Below are 17991 nucleotides of genomic sequence, written 5' to 3'. Positions count from 1 at the left end.
TCTTTTGCCACCCGCCAGGTTACACATAACTTCTCTACATCAACATTGAAATTACCATATATACTTGAGCATAAGCCTAGTTTTGCAGCACAAAAAGAATGTGCTGAAAACTCAAACTCGGCTTATACTCGAGTAAAAAAAATTATAGGTTTTACCAGGTTTTTGTGGTAAAATTAGGGGCCTCGGCTTATACTTGGGTCAGCTTATACTCAAGTATATACGGTATTCTGAACTATTAGAGCTTAACCACATTAAACAGATTCTATATACGGAAGAAGTCCAGCTCAGCATTTTATCCCCCAAGACATGCAATACAATGTGCAAACTGCAGAAAGAAAAAAACAATATTAACAGGAACACGAGTATCATTAGTCAGGCCTGGCTGGGTATATGACTGCTGTACAACTCCTGCCACGGAGCACTTTACAGGTGGAATGAGGATAAACCGGGGCTGGAACGTCCTTCACTAAATTAATGTATAATGATTGTGAAAGAAAAAAAAAAACTGATGATATTTTTCATACCATCATAAAGAAGACATAACAAAAAAAAAAATGAAACCTTTAATTTTCTACTCTCCCTGTCCGTCTGATTCTCACACCCACAGATAACTGGTCATATCCACTGCAGCATCAGGGTTAAAGGGATCATTACTACCAACAATAGTCATTATCAGTCTAAATGATTAGGGATATGTGCCTTATGGGACTTCTCCACACATAAAAAGTGTTGTATATAGCTGGGGAAGGCGTGGCTTTAAAAGGAACCGGTCATCAGAAATTGGCCTAATAAACTACTTCCAGTATGTTGTCACGCAGTTGAACAGTTACTAGTTGACATTTCTTTAATGCCCAGTTTGGTGGCATAATCCACAAAGCAACTTTAAAGTGAGATGTCAGATGTATAAAGTCAGGGAGGCAGAGAGTTTAACACTGAAGTCAAGCTCTCCCTGCCTCTGAACACCTCCCCTGTGACTGACATCACACGGCGGACTTTATCTGCTAAATAAATGTCGCAGGACGCATAATCATTAATTTACAGCGAGCGGGATTTTCTAAGGCGGGGAAAGTCGACTTCAGTGTTAAACTCTCCGCCTCCCTGACTGTAAAACAATATTACATCTCACTTCAAAGTTGATTTTCTGCATGATGCCACCACACCAGGCCATGAATGAAACGCCAACTAGAAACTGCACAGCTGCTTGACAACATACTACTAGTGGTTTATTAGGCCAATTTCTGATGACAGGCTCCCTTTATAAAGAATAACCATCATACACTTATCTCCCGGCTTCTGCTTGGCACCAGCGTGCAGCCATCACTCCCGGGTCTCCAGAGGCCTGCAGCGCTATCCTGCCCGCTACAACATTTGTTTCATGCAGTAGCAAGTGCGCAGCTGTGGTCAGGAAGGCGCTGCCGACCGGCAGTTGAATGGGAGCGGGAGAAAGGTAAGTATATGCTGTTTATTATTTTTATAGTCTCCTCATCCAGATGTAAAACTTCTATATACCTGGTCAACCCCTTTTAAAACAGTCCTAACATGGCAGCAGTCCCATAGCAACATACGAAGCAGTGTCAACATGCCCACATTGACTGCTCTATCTGCACAAGAAACACAGGGACTGCAAGTTGGGAGCTTCGGTGCAAAGAGACACTTTTCTCCATCCAATGGGTAACACCAAGAATTTATCATGGAAAAATCCATTTAAGAGATCAGGTTTCAAAAATACCTCAACTAGGGATCCATCTCTTGGTTTTTATTTCAGACATCACTCACCTCCGCTCAGCAGCTTCATCACCAGCCAGAGCTCATCCTTAACCACAAACGACGTATAGTAAGACACAATGTTGGGGTGGTGGCACTGACTCATTGCCTGGATTTCTTTCTGAAAAAAAATACAGAAATAACGCAAATATAAAAATTGTGCTTATGGTTCATTTTAAATTTATAATTCTAGTAGATTACAGCCATAAAATATTGCACATTTATTTGCAAAATAAAAACAGAAAATGTTTATATTTTAATGTCTGTAAAATTTTACAGCAGTATAATTTTTGATAAATGCAACGTTATTTGGAGGCCATACCCACCCAAGGCAGTCCCGGGGTTACACACAAGATAGGATAGATAAAGCCTGAATAGGTCTGGTTATTCACTATTACTTGAAAGCCATGTCATATAAATAATAAAAATGATGTGACTTGTGTAACAGAGATTATATAAGATTATAGATATTGATCAGATGTCAGGCAGAAGTTATTGTTTTTTCCAATACTGCAATTTAGACGCGTTATCAAAACGACAGCAGGAAACCGCAAAGCACAGGTCATTGTTACGGGCTAAAAACAATGCAAGATTCAAAGTGACCATAATGGGGACATTTTACCAAAGAGAAATATAGCAAAAATCAGGGATGATTTTATCCTCTTCCAAAAGCAGCGTCACACTTGACCATGGGTGGTGTGTGGTATTACAGCCAAGCTCCATTCTTCCCGATACAGCAGAGATTCCATACCAGGCACAAACCATGGTCAGATGTGTAGAATTCATCAGATTTTGAGCTTCACAGATATTATCAAAACAGCAATTACACTTCTCTACAAATGGAAGATCTGGTTAACTGTCAGCAAGTCATGATAATAATAATAATAATAATTCTTCATTTATATAGCCCACACAGATTACGCAGCGCTGCACAAAGCATGTTAAATCGGTCCCTGTCCACATGGTGCTCACAATCTAATCAACCTAACAGTATATTTTGGAGTGTGGGAGGAAATCAGAGAACCCGGAGGAAACCCACAAAAACACGGAGAGAACATACAAAGTCTTTGCAGATGTTGACCTGGGTGGGATTCGAACCCAGGACCACAGCGCTGCAAGGCAGAAGTGCTACTCACTCAGCCACTGTGCATCCCACCTTCAAAAGAGCAGCTGCCGAACAGTTTATAAAGCCCCCTTATAATGAAGTCCCATTCCAGATGACATTTTCCAAGATTACGGTAGAAATGATAAATTGTGACAGGTTCAAATTGATGTTTTATGTTCAAGGAACCTGCTGAAAAGGAGTTCAAGAGGTCCAAATCCTTCCCTCCAAAGTATGTAGGGTCATAAACCTACTAAATGACGCAGAGAAACATTTTCTTATGTCTATGCAAATTAGTCAGTAAGTGTACTGGATGGGGGCCAAAATCGGCCACTTATTATGCATATGATGCCATGATTTTGGCTGTGGGGTGGAGCTGAAGTTTTGCATACACTTCAACACTACTGTATTTACACTAAACTTTTCCCCTAAATCCGCACGTAATACATACTGGGGCACATTTACTTACCCGGCCCATTCGCGATCCAGCGGCGCGTTCTCTGCACAGGATTCGGGTCCGGCTGGGATTTAAGATGGTAGTTCCTCCGCCGTCCACCAGGTGGCGCTGCAGCGCCGAAAATAATCTTAACGCCCCGGAATGCACCATCCCATAGAAGGTGAAGGTGAGCGCTCCCCAAGCGACACATTTTCGGTTTTTAAATGCGGCGGTTTTTCCGAATACGTCGGGTTTTCGTTCGGCCACGCCCCCCCGATTTCTGTCGCGCGCATGCCGGCCCCGATGCGCCACAATCCGATCGCGTGCGCCAAAAACCCGGGGCAATTCATGTACAAGCGGCGCAAATCAGAAATATTCGGGTAACACGTTGGGAAAACGCGAATCGGGCCCTTAGTAAATGACCCCCACTGTGTGCAGATAACAGTATACAGTCAGGGAGGCCCGAGCAGCGATACAGTGGGTATACAGTCAGGGAGGCCCGAGCAGCGATACAGTGGGTATACAGTCAGGGAGGCCCGAGCAGCGATACAGTGGGTATACAGTCAGGGAGGCCCGAGCAGCGATACAGTGGGTATACAGTCAGGGAGGCCCGAGCAGCGATACAGTGGGTATACAGTCAGGGAGGCCCGAGCAGCGATACAGTGGGTATACAGTCAGGGAGGCCCGAGCAGCGATACAGTGGGTATACAGTCAGGGAGGCCCGAGCAGCGATACAGTGGGTATACAGTCAGGGAGGCCCGAGCAGCGATACAGTGGGTATACAGTCAGGGAGGCCCGAGCAGCGATACAGTGGGTATACAGTCAGGGAGGCCCGAGCAGCGATACAGTGGGTATACAGTCAGGGAGGCCCGAGCAGCGATACAGTGGGTATACAGTCAGGGAGGCCCGAGCAGCGATACAGTGGGTATACAGTCAGGGAGGCCCGAGCAGCGATACAGTGGGTATACAGTCAGGGAGGCCCGAGCAGCGATACAGTGGGTATACAGTCAGGGAGGCCCGAGCAGCGATACAGTGGGTATACAGTCAGGGAGGCCCGAGCAGCGATACAGTGGGTATACAGTCAGGGAGGCCCGAGCAGCGATACAGTGGGTATACAGTCAGGGAGGCCCGAGCAGCGATACAGTGGGTATACAGTCAGGGAGGCCCGAGCAGCGATACAGTGGGTATACAGTCAGGGAGGCCCGAGCAGCGATACAGTGGGTATACAGTCAGGGAGGCCCGAGCAGCGATACAGTGGGTATACAGTCAGGGAGGCCCGAGCAGCGATACAGTGGGTATACAGTCAGGGAGGCCCGAGCAGCGATACAGTGGGTATACAGTCAGGGAGGCCCGAGCAGCGATACAGTGGGTATACAGTCAGGGAGGCCCGAGCAGCGATACAGTGGGTATACAGTCAGGGAGGCCCGAGCAGCGATACAGTGGGTATACAGTCAGGGAGGCCCGAGCAGCGATACAGTGGGTATACAGTCAGGGAGGCCCGAGCAGCGATACAGTGGGTATACAGTCAGGGAGGCCCGAGCAGCGATACAGTGGGTATACAGTCAGGGAGGCCCGAGCAGCGATACAGTGGGTATACAGTCAGGGAGGCCCGAGCAGCGATACAGTGGGTATACAGTCAGGGAGGCCCGAGCAGCGATACAGTGGGTATACAGTCAGGGAGGCCCGAGCAGCGATACAGTGAGTATACAGTCAGGGAGGCCCGAGCAGTGATAAAGTGAATATACAGTCAGGGAGGCCCGAGCAGTGACAGTATACAGTCAGGGAGACTACGCTGTGATATGGCAAGTATACAGTCAGGAAGGCCGAGCTGTGATACAGTGGGTATACAGTCAGGGAGGCCAAGCAGTGATACAGTGAGTATACAGTCAGGGAGGCCGAGCAATGATACAGTGAGTATACAGTCATGGAGGCCCGAGCAGTGATAAAGTGAATATACAGTCAGGGAGGCCCGAGCAGTGACAGTATACAGTCAGGGAGACTACGCTGTGATATGGCAAGTATACACTCAGGAAGGCCTAGCTGTGATACAGTGGGTATACAGTCAGGGATGCAGAGCTGTGAAACGGTAAGTAGATAATTGAGGATGCAGAGCTGTGACATTTCTGTTCCCCAGCAGGGCACCCGTATAGTAAAATCCATCATCAATCTATAACACAAGAGAAGGAGAGCCGCTACTTTGTGGATCCCATATAGCACTCCATGTTTTAATATGTTGACATTAATGTGCTGCAATAATTATAAGTGAGTGGGTAAAGGTGAGATATAATCTTACATATAGTAGTACATGAGCAAAGGATGAGTCATATGCTACACCCAGTAATGTAAAGGTTATTTTTGGAACAAAACATAACTGGCCTAACAGTGGCACCGGTCTTTACCCATCACTAGACGGATTAATGCCTCTCCTCTGTTCAGCATTGATGGGCATTGCTGGATAATGCCAGAAAGCTGCCTGGCATGTGTGGAGCTTGTACAGATCAAACTACTCATCGGAGGAATTTTCCTAAAATAGGCAGCTGGCTTATACCTGACAATAGGACACAAGCAAAGAAAAAAAAAAAAAAAACAATCCCTAATAACTGGACCGAGGGGCATTAAAAAGGAAAAAAAAAAAAAAAACACTATTTCCCTACCATAGACCATTAACCAATTAATGCTTGGAAAACACGGTACCGGAACCACAGCACTGGAGCTCAGCATTGTAGTCATCTAAGAAGGTGGGAGATTTGAAGGTTTATACCAATATATACTATGCTTTCACCAGGTTGTAGCTCTACCGGATCATGGAGATTAACTTATTGGACCATTGCCAAGAACACAAGTGGAAAAGTAGGTTTTTGAAAGTTTGATCAAAACTTTAACTTTTACCATTCTGAATAATTTCAGTACTTAATAAAAAACTTTCTCACACTACCTGCCTCTCTTCTAGAAGTGTGTGGCGAGTCCCGGGGAAGGGGCAGCTGTAGCAGCCTTTGTGTGCGCGTTTCACAGTTTCTTCTCCTCTAGACTCATTCAGGAGTGATGGAGGGGGGTGTTGTGGCCTAGAGGAAAAATGCATGAGGAGACCGAGACACAGGCACACTTGCTGCTGCAGCTGCTTCCTTACCCCCGTGACTCACCACATGCTGGCAGAGAGCAAGGTAATGTGAAATAAAGTTTTATTAAGTACTGAGCCGATTCAAAATACTAACACAGGCATTTTTAAACTTAGTATAACAGACTCTTGGAACCAGTCACCAGTTAAAAATGACATTCCTGGTGACAGGTTATCTTTAAAGATACCATTGTGAAGTGTATCCTTTAGGAGGTTATCCTAGGAATTTTACAAAGAATTTCTACTATTGGCTTCCTTTTGTCATCTCTAGTGCCATATATGCCATATGCTCCGCTCCTACCCTGACAAGCAGGGCAAACATTTTTATAGGTTGATATTGGTAGTTGCAAAAACAGCTCTCTGCTAGAGCAAACACAGCTTATAAAGATGGAAGTGCTCATTGCTAAGAACTTCACATCAATTGGCACTCTACAGGGTTAATAAATGTTTATTTTGTATATATCATTAAAAAAATTATTAAGTGCCATGATAGACAACCCCCTTTTAAGGTAAAACATTCTTAATAGGGGGTATGAAGCTATCAAATATCTGCTTATTTCCATAATAACAATATATAAAGGGCTGCAGCGGGCATAAGGTTACAGCATACAGTCCTCACCCGTAAATACCAATGCAATATCAATGGAAATATATGGAAACAGGGGAGTTCAAGGTTTTTTTGTTTTTTTTGTTTTTTTTTACATACACCATTTTTCCCCAATCTGCCAGTTTTCATATGACGACCAGACATCCCCTTTAATAGCAGCAACAACATTTATTAGACATAAGTAAAAAAAAAAAAACTGGCATAGACAAATCCCAGAAACTTCTACATAAGGTCTGTAGGCACTCAAGGAAAATAAACACAGCAAGACGCTTCTCCGATGCCTTCATCTGCAGCGTTGGTGGCTGCTTTTTATGGAGGGAAGTGACAGGTTCTGTTTAAATATTAATCATCTCAGCGCAGGTCTGTATTATATATCACAATTACATGGTTTTACATTAACTAAAAATTGACATAAACAACCTCATGTGATATGTGTAAATTCAATTTTTAATAAAAAATAAATAAATAAAATAAAATAAAAGAAGAAGATCAAAATCCATTTATTTTAGTATTAGGGGGAGTAGGAGGAGAATCAAGTTTACTACAGCCCTTTACTTCCTCCCTGCTGGTGTCAATTATAGGATCATAGAAAAGAGAAGGTTCTTGAATCGATGACCCAACTAGAAACATTGGGGAACGTTGGTGTGTAGGAAGGCACAAGGTGTCGTTGTGGATGGTGGATATTTGCTGTATTTGACAGCGTGAGGGCAGAAAAGGTGCACCTATACCAGTGGGGGTCGCACCCTCCCCCTGCCGGGTCGCACCCTCCCCCTGCCGGGTCGCACCCTCCACGGACAGCAAAAAAGACATCAGCTGGTACAGGTACAGCTTCGTATTATTTTTCGTCCCTATAAACATTATGATCACACTGGAAATTGCCATAGATGCAAAAACATTCACCCACAGCCAATTCAAAATTTATTGAGAAGTTGATCTAGAAAGCGGTGGATTGTGGAAGGAGACTGGAGCACGATGAAGACGCCTACAAAACCACACAGACATAACATACATACTGATAGTGGGCGTGCGAGTCACATCAGACCCAATATCTAGTTACAAATTACCATTTCATACCATATTTTATTGCAGCCGGTGATATTTTTTCAATACGATACACTTGTCTGCCCCTATGAAGGTGAACATGGTTCCATAAAGGAAGCAGGGGATATATGTAGGCCTGTGCTGCTACTGGAGGCTGCAAAGAGGTTAAATCCCGTAACCACAGAACGCACACAATGGAAATGAAAAATCAGCTGTTTGATGTGGGGTTGTAAACAGTGGCTGCCGGACGGGAATCACAAGGTCCATGAATAATAAACAGCATCACATTCCATTCACTTCAATCCATTTGATAAAGACGGCATGCCGGACGGCAAGAGCTCGGAGATGATGAAACAAAAGCACGGGCACCTCCCCTCCCCGATCAGCCGCATATAGGGAGCCATTCAGCCGCTCTACAAAGGAGCCAAGTAATCTGGGGTTTGGGAACCGGTGTCGCCTTAGTAAAACGAGATATTCCAGGCCCAGGGTGGACACTGCAACCACCACTACTAGATGGGAGACACCAGAATATCACTTCATTAATGTCACAAATAATAACAGCTATACAGTGCTATAGAGTGGGCTTTACTATAATGTACCACCAGGTTCTGTTACATGGGTGTAAATCGGGCTTATCCAGCTTTCTAGAATTTTTAAAGGCAAAAATTGAGACACGGACAAATCTATAGCAACACACAAGGTAAATGTTTCTGTATAGTTATGTGTGTTATAAGTGATAAAGGATTCCATGTTATACTATAACATCACTGAGGCCTGGAGCTATGACCTAACAATATACAATCTAGGGCTATATTCTGCTTATTCAGCATAGGATAAGATATTGGGACCGGTCACTAGCTAAAAATGACATCCCTGGTGACAGGTTCATATTAAGTCCCGTACTGAAGAGGACCAGCGTTCAGCAACGGAATGGGGAGTGCGGATATTGTTTGTTTGTTTTAAATAGGCTGGGCATACTCGGGGGCGTGAGATGGCTATATACCAGGGGGGGCATGAGCTGGCTGGCTAGCTAGCAAGCTATATATATATACACCAGGGGGGCATGAGCTGGCTGGCTAGCTAGCAAGCGATATATATACACCTGGGGGGCATGAGCTGGCTGGCTAGCTAGCAAGCGATATATATATACCAGGGGGCATGAGCTGGCTGGCTAGCTAGCTATATATATACCAGGGGGGGCATGAGCTGGCTGGCTAGCTAGCTAGCTATATACCAGGGGGGCATGAGCTGGCTGGCTGGCTAGCTAGCTATATACCAGGGAGGCATGAGCTGGCCACCTAGCTAGCTATATATACACCAAGGGGGGCATGAGCTGGCCGCCTAGCTAGCTATATATATACCAGGGGGCATGAGCTGACTGTCTATATACGAGAGGAACATGAGCTTCCTGGCTATATACAAGGGGGTCATGAGCTGCCTGGTTATATACCAAGGGCGCATGGGCTAGCTAACTATATACTGGGTGGAGACTGACCAATGAATTTCCCACCATAGGCTTTTGCCGGTAGTGTGTGGAGAGTCCCGTGCAGCCGGAGCTGGCTTGCTAGCTAGCTATATATATATATACCAGGGGAGCATGAGCTGGCTGGCTAGCTAGCAAGATATATATATACCAGGGGGGCATGAGCTGGCCGGCTAGCTAGCTATATACCAGGGGGGCATGAGCTGGCTGGCTAGCTATATATATACCAGGGAGGCATGAGCTGGCCACCTAGCTAGCTATATATATACACCAAGGGGGGCATGAGCTGGCCGCCTAGCTAGCTATATATATACCAGGGGGCATGAGCTGACTGTCTATATACAAGAGGAACATGAGCTTCCTGGCTATATACAAGGGGGTCATGAGCTGCCTGGTTATATACCAAGGGGGCATGGGCTGGCTAACTATATACTGGGTGGAGGCTGTGACGAATGAATTTCCCACCATAGGCTTTTGCCGGTAGTGTGTGGAGAGTCCCGTGCAGCCGTAGCAGCCTGTGTGTGCGCGCAAGTGTCTCTATCTCTTCTCCTCCATACTCCTCATCAAGCGCACCAGTCATGTGTATTGAGATGGCAGGGGAGGAGAGGAAGAATGCATGACTGAGACACTGGCACAGCTGCTCTACCTCCAGGGACTCGCCACACGCTGCTGGCATGGAGCCAGGTAATATGAAATAAAGTTTTATGAAGTACAGCATAGCGTAAGTTATTGGGACCTGTCACCAAATGACATTCCTGGTGACAGGTTCATATTAATGTTCTGTGTGTAGTGGTTGGCCCAGGAGGACAGAGAACACAGCTCGAAGTCTCACATGGTATTCCCGGGGACTGCTGAAATCAACCATTCAAGTATTAGGGGTAACTAATCCGATATGCATATGTAATCATTGACACTGTCCTGAAATACCTACCCCTTTTAAAAAGGTAAAAACATATATAAATAAAATATGTCTACTACAGGGCATTGGACAAAGTCATTTTCAGGGCAGAATTGGGATTTCACATTACCAGTAGTTCATCCATGCTGGTCTGGCATTTTTCTAGATTGATCCTCTTTATAGCCACTTTCTCTTTCTTGGGCATGCAGTATGCAGCTTGGACCACCGCGGTTGCCCCGCTACCTGTGGACCAAAAACATAAATTTGTTAGAATATAATATTTAAAAAATAAATAAATAAATTTGCAAATTTACATTGTAAAGGATCTGTGAAATCATAAATGTACAATATATAGAGATATAAAAATGTACACATAACAAAGCAGATCACTATAAAGACAACCTAGCACAAGACAGACTGCTGGGTCTTCCTACTGATACGTGACCCACATATGAGGTGCTATGTACACAGCCAATACAGAAGTAGATAAATAATGGATGGAGTCAATGACAGCAGGATCCAGCCAAGCTTCTTACTATACTGCCTGACGGAGAGCAAAGCATTATCTCAGAGCCCACTATAGTGGGTGATCCCCAATAAAATGTCACATAGTCAACCATGCTCTTCCGAAATAGATCCACCACACAAATTTACATTTCCATCCAATTTGTATTGCTAAAGGTGGTCAAATCAAATACATAAGCATTTCCCAAGCAGGTCTGTTATAAAACAATGAAGGACGACAAAATATATTTAGTTTTACAATTATTGTCTACTTTTGCATATAAAACAAGTATCATAAAATACAAAATCTACCATCAAAATAAAGCATGATAAACCAGGGACAATTACTCATAGAGCAGACACTGACTGGGGTATACTTCTTTTATTGGTTATCAATGGCCTTCTGCTTTCTTCTAAAATCAACTTTTACAATTATGATGAGAGTCTGAATGGCTCTGAGGGCATTACCAGAGCCCATCAGAGCTGTAGCTTCACAGGCTGTTACAATGCAGAACGAGTCTCAACCAACCAACTGTTCTCTCCCTCCTCCATCTGCCTGCGTAATCTAGCATCAGCAGGAAAGGCATTGACAGGAGACTCACTCTGCTCATTGTAACAACCCGTGAAGCTCCAGCTACACCCACAGAGCCCTTCAGACTCATTAGAATAATTATAACAATTGATTTTAGAAGGAAGGAGGTCATGAATAACAAATATAAGAAGATTACCACAGTCACAGTTGCTGGATCTAAGTGCACATGGTTCATCATGTTTGGTTTTGATGGTAGATTTCCTTTAATGAAGCATATAATCAAAGTTAACCATTATTACCCATATTACTAATTTCTGATTATTCTACTCTGTGAGGAGATAAGATTAAGCAAAATATACTCTAGGTTATGTAAAAGCATTACTCTTCAACCTCACATCCTTATCTATCTGTTTTGAACAGGCTTAAAAAGCATTCAAAAGACACTACTCACTACAGGAGAAGAAAGGAGCAAAACAAACTTTTCCTCTGTTAAATATTTTGGAAAGTTTGCTATTAATCACTTGCAAAATGAAATTCTGAAATATTAAATAAAAGCTTCAAATCATTTGTTACACTTCAAATATTCTGTGGCTCACAGATCAGCTTTGCTCAATAGACTGGGACAGTGCGCAGAGCCGTCTCCTCATTATTATGAGTAGAGGATGTGCAAGTCCGTTTTAAATTGACTGAACAACAGGAGCTTTAGTAAGGCTACATGCACATGACCATAGCTTGCGGATATATATACGTCCCCCATAGGTCGGCAATGGGCGCATGGATCGGTACGGATGCTCCATACCCAGGGAAAAGATAGGACATGTCCCCATTTTCTCCCCATATTACGGCGCCATGCGTCACGTATCTCTATCGGGAGGTTCGAGCAGATACAGCACAGCGGGCACACGTGAATGTAGCCTAACACTGTACACTAAACACATATACAGGCAGTTGTATTCTTAAGTTGAATTTGTATGCAAGTCGAAACTGTATATTTTATAATGGAAGTTTTAGACAATTTTTTTTCTTTTGCCCCAGTGACAATTGGAGTTTAAAAATTTTTGGTGTAATTGGACCAAGAATTATCACTAAAGCTTCATTACAGACACCTTACAGCTGATCATTGCAGTCTGGGACTATAGTAAAGCATCCAGAGAGCTTCACCAGAGGTCACATGGGGCAGAGGGGTCCGTCTGTAACTATGGGTTGTCTGTAAGTCGGGTGTCCTTAAGTAGGGGACCGCCTGTATAATTATGGGTATGCTTCTTCTGTCACTTTCTGGTCTGTGTGGGAAGCTGCAGCACTGTGGCCCTGGAAAATCAGGACTTGCGATTACTTGCTAATGTACACACTGGTAGATCGCAACAAACCAAGCCAAGATATGCCAACCCCAGGAGTATCTGGCACATGTCGTACTCCCACAAATGTAATATTGATGACCATGTCAAAAGGGTTGATCCTTAAAAACCCATTTTTATTCCCTACTCATCTGGTCTGAAATACAAAATTATGCCCACATATATTTACCGTAAAGGCAGAATCTAGCAGAATTATTTTTAGTAGTCAAAAACACATTATTTTGTTACCATGGACACTTTTTTGTAACCAGCAAAAGGGCCAGTGATTGTTCGGGGCTGTGTGTCGGACAGATTAATCTCTACTGACCGCATGAGATCATCGGATTTGTAACACACATTAAAATGTTCCCGGTATGGCTTCCAACTCAGATTTTCAAGACTTGTGAAATTATTTTTTTTTTGACACCTGAAATTTTTTTGGACTTTTTGAAAGGCGTAATATCAATATAATTGCTAATGTAGGCCTGGAAAATTTTGAACGAGGTTTAAGAGCCAGAGAGAAAGCTAGGAGCTAAAAGAAACACTTCTAGTGCTAGGTCCACCCAGTAATATACAAGCCTTGGGGTACTGCCCTCAGCAATTAGAATAGTGGTGTAGGTCTCTTTAAAAGGGGTTGGCCACTTTACCTCACATTTCTGTAAAGTGCGGGGGCAATGCCCTTTCAAGTTGATGATTGCTTTAGGTCTGATACTTAGCATCCCCCCCCCCCCCCCCCCAACCTACAAATCGCTCATCACACTTGCTATAATTTTACTACTGTTGTATATGCGGCCACTAGTTCCGGTCAATAGTTGTTAGGCCTCTATCACACTTGCGTTGCAGATCACGTCAGAGTCTGATCAGGGAGCGATCAGGATTTGGTCAGTGAAAAACTGACATTTTGCATCAGAGTTCAATCAGTTTGTTCAGCGTCTGTTTTTCATGTGCTTTTTTTGGGGCATTTTCAATGCGTTTCTCACGCGCAGATAACGCATGTGAAAGACTCAGGACTGCGGTCTATCATTTCTATGGCAAATGGTCAGTGAAAAACACATTGCACTTGCATATGTCTCAGAGTGCAGTGAGTTTTTTTGATGCATCTCCATAGACTTGTATGGTGCGTTTTTCCCGCGCGTGACTTGCAAAAGTAGAGCATGCTGAGATTTACATGCGCGTTAAAAAACCGTGCGTGTCTGCGTGAAAAAGATGCAAGTCTGAAAAAAAACATTGATTACAATGGGTCAGAGTGCAACGCAAGTTCTGCACGTCAAAAGCACGCGGAGAACACACGCGTGAGAAACACAAGTGTGAAAGGGGCCTTAGTTAAGATGCCATAGAATTAGATTTTCTTCAGTAAACCTGTGAAGGACCTGGTCAGCAAAGGGTTCACAGGCAGAATGATGCTGGATCATATCCCACGGGGCATGACAGAAATCCTGAAGGATGTGGCAGAGCCCCAGTTTGGCCAACGTGAGCACTTCCAGGCGGCATAGAGCTGCTTTTATAACAGAACGCTCCTGTTCTGTGGTTACATTCCGTGTTCTTACTGAACACGCTAGGGACGTGCGAGCGCCGAGGTAATGACATGTACAAAGCCAACAAGGCATTTTCCTCACAAAGTTTCTGTCACGTCTGAATGAATGCAATGCAAAATAAGAATTCTTTCATTTGTATTCCTCGATTAGAAAACAGGTTTTTTAAGCAAGAAAATTTAGATACCATCACAAAATGGGGCCCCATGGGACGGCGAGCTAAGCAACAGGGCCCACACGTTCAACAATCCCCTATTTATCCAGAACCAACACACTAAGAGTCATACAGAAGTCCCAGTGATGGGTGACATGATTGATTTTGCCTCGTCAGACATGAAGAAAATTGAAACTCGTTAACAGCATAGTCGTGATTCATCAGGATTCAGATAAGGATATTGATGAATCAAGCAAAACCAAAGCACTTACACAGGATTCTTACACTGCGGGTCAATACATCAGGACGACTACTGACGTACTGCAGCAGTCTCCGGACGCATAGGAAATTAGTTTTAGGATTACAGTGGCTATAGGAATGAACAACCATGGTTAAGAACCAAAACTAGCGCTATAAAGAGTTTTTGGTCATGTGACATGAAGATCGCTACTTTACATTTTTGCTTTTGTGGAAGAATCCAAATCGGGATGGATGTTAGTTTGTAGGTCACAATGTAACACAGCGTCAGAGTAGCACTAGCTTGTGACCGGTCTGTAATGTGGTTTGAGGTTGCACGACCAATGCTGCCGTGCCGTCCTAGCCGTATAGTTTCTTTATGGATCCTTTCAACAAGCGAACGCACGTCAAAAATCAACGGAAGCGACTTATCCCTATTAACTGATTCAGAAAGACAGAAAAAAAATGTATGTATATTCCAGGATTGTAGCTGTACTTTGAGCACTGGTGTGTGAAAGCTCTTGGAAGTACTGCTGCACAACCCCTCCACCTGCTGTGGCAGCTTCCGTTTAAAAAAAAAATATCGCTGTTAAGCAGGGGAAGGACCAGTGAGACCAGCAGTACATCCAATAGTTCTCACACAGCAGGGCTTAAAGGGATATTCTCATCTGGACATTCACATTCAGTTTCATTAATCTGCCATATATAAAAATTTCTTCAATTAGATGTTATTAAAAAAAATGTTCCTGTGTGAAGATAATTTCTCATAAATGTAGTCATATGGTCCCTTAGAAACGAGATAGCTTCCTCGGATACGACCACCTCTGCTGGAGTGAGTGCACAAAGAAACAAAAGGTTATTGTATATAAAATGTCTGGAAAATACTACATGTCGCACAGCCGTCCTGTGGTAAGGATTACTGAATCCTGGTGGTCCGGCAGGACTCTATAGCGCATGTCTGGCCACTGCTGCCAGAGTGTGACGTGGTCGTATCCGAGGAAGCTATCTGGTTTCTAAGGGACAACATGGCTACATTAATGGGAAATTATCTTCACACAGGAACATTTTTTTTAATAACATCCAATTGAAGAAATGTTTTCATAAGGCAAATGAATTTAATTAAATGTAAATGCCCAGATCGGAATACCCCTTTAAGAGTGCTCCAAATCCAGCTACAATCCTGGAATATAGATCATACAGATCTCTGGGGTGCTACCTAACATTGTCTGCAGGTTTGTATGGTCAAAACTGCTGACAAATTCCCTTTAACACTAAAGGAAATCTACCATCAAAATCCATCATGATAAAGCAGGGACACTTACTCATAGATCCAGGCACCGTGAATGTGGTAAGCATCTTATATTTGTTATATTGCATCCTCCCTTCAAAAATCAACTTTTAACATTATTCGAGTTAGATTGAAAAGCTTTGGTGGGTGTTTCCAGAGCCCCTCAGTGATGTCTTTTCACCGGTTCTTACAATGAGCAGAGCAGGTCACCTCCCGCTGATGCTATATTACACAGGCAGAGAGAGGAAGTAGAGAGCAGGGGAAGGGAGAGACATGTTCAGCACAATGTAACAGCCTGTGAAACTGCAGCACTGAGGGGCTCTGGTAATGCCCCAGATCCCTTCAAGCATTAGAATAATTTAAAAAATTTTAGAAGTTGATTTTAGAAGGTGGCGGCTATGGATAACAAATATAAGCAGATTACCAGAGTCACAGTGTCTGGATCTATGAATAAGTGTCCCTGGTTTATCATGATGGATTTTTATGGTAGATTTCCTTTAAATATGGATCATACAAAATTACTGTGCTCTAATGGCGGAACCGACAATCAGCTTTGGATAAAGAGAGGTGGTCTGTATACTTTACCTTTATAGGGTATTAGAACTTCATTTAGGGTCATCTATAGATGACAAAACACGTCTGTACGCGAGGGCTGAATGTGTCATAAAAGAGAAGGGACCTTTTTCTTGAAATGCTTTTGTGTTTACTGGGATATTGCGGCCATGTATCATTGGAGCCGATATGACGTTCCATCACATGTTGTGGTTTTAGGACTTGAGCAACGTTTACCGACCCCTCAACATACGATGCAACACGTCCTCCTTTCAGATGGATGGGAGACGCTTTATTTTCTGAAATAATCATGTAAACTGAAGGCATTTGTGTTTATTGTTAAAGCGGAAGGCTTTAACCAAATTTGGTTCCTACTACTAGGTAACCTTAATATTCAGTGTCCTTGCCTGTCTACTTGGTTAATATTCTACTTGGAATATCTTGTATTGTACAGAAAAAAAAAAAAAAAGTTTAATTCAGTAAGTGTCTCTGGGAAATATGAAGCCTACCGATGGTGGTCTCGTGAGAGTAGGATGGGGAAGCTAAAAAGAGAGTAACATCATCAAGTAGGGCTTAATATATAGAGTACTTGGCCAACCACAACTTTTGAAGACATGGTAGAAGCTCCTTTGACTAATATTAGGAATAACTTGCAGTCTCTGGGTCACCAAATACAAGCAGTCCCCGGTTTATGTAGGTTTGTTTTTAAAGGAACCGGTCAGCAGAAATTGACCTTATAAACAACTAGCGGTATGTTGCCATGCAGCTGAACACCTTCTCCAGATCATGTTTCTTTCATGACCCAGTGTGGTAGCATTAACCAGAAAATCAATTTTTAATTTTTCCTCAGGAAGCCCCTTCACTGTAATTGATGGTTCTGTATCCAGAGATTACTAACCAGATCTCCTGAGGTCCAATGCATGACCTCAGTCACAGAGGAGGCATAGAGAGCTCCCCACCTTGACTCCAGTGTTAAACTCTCCGGCTCCTTGACTTTATGCAAACAACTCACATCTCACTTCAAAGTTGATTTTCTGGATGATGCCCCCACACTGGGACATGAAAGAAACAACAACTAGAACAGTGATGGTGAACCTTTTGGAGATAGAGTGCCCAAAGTACAACCAAAAGCCACTTATATGTTGCAAAGTGCCAACATGACAATGTAAGCAGTAACTTATTGATCCCAGCTGTATCATAGGTTTCAATCGTATTGGTGTCCTGAGTTCACTAATACAATAGAAAGATGATTGAGAACTTGGATTCAGGGTCCCCTGAAGAGGAATAATCAGGGTTCCAAGAGCAGGCGCTCCAACAATAATCTGTCAACACTTTCTTGCTCCTCCTGTAGCCCTGGCAGCCAAGGATGTTGCTTTAAAAATGGCGCTGAGCTCGGCACGTCCTGGGCTGTA

The 17991-nt window shown here is 43.5% G+C and overlaps 1 protein-coding gene across 1 annotated transcript in view; it reads right to left on the bottom strand.

Annotated features, from left to right (window-relative positions):
* The window catches only part of OXSR1 (oxidative stress responsive kinase 1), a 66069-nt gene that overhangs the window by 23886 nt on the left and 24192 nt on the right, over positions 1-17991 (bottom strand). The window contains exons 2-3 of the mRNA XM_072153854.1: positions 10577-10689; positions 1777-1885 (exon numbers count right to left, since the gene is read on the bottom strand). Coding sequence (XP_072009955.1) covers positions 1777-1885; positions 10577-10689 — 222 coding nt within the window. The remainder of the gene's footprint in view (positions 1-1776; positions 1886-10576; positions 10690-17991) is intronic.

The sequence above is a fragment of the Engystomops pustulosus genome, chromosome 5 (assembly GCF_040894005.1).
Source record: "Engystomops pustulosus chromosome 5, aEngPut4.maternal, whole genome shotgun sequence".
NCBI lineage: Eukaryota > Metazoa > Chordata > Amphibia > Anura > Leptodactylidae > Engystomops > Engystomops pustulosus.
Note: the sequence above shows the minus strand (reverse complement) of the source record. Positions and strands in the feature narration are given on the sequence as shown.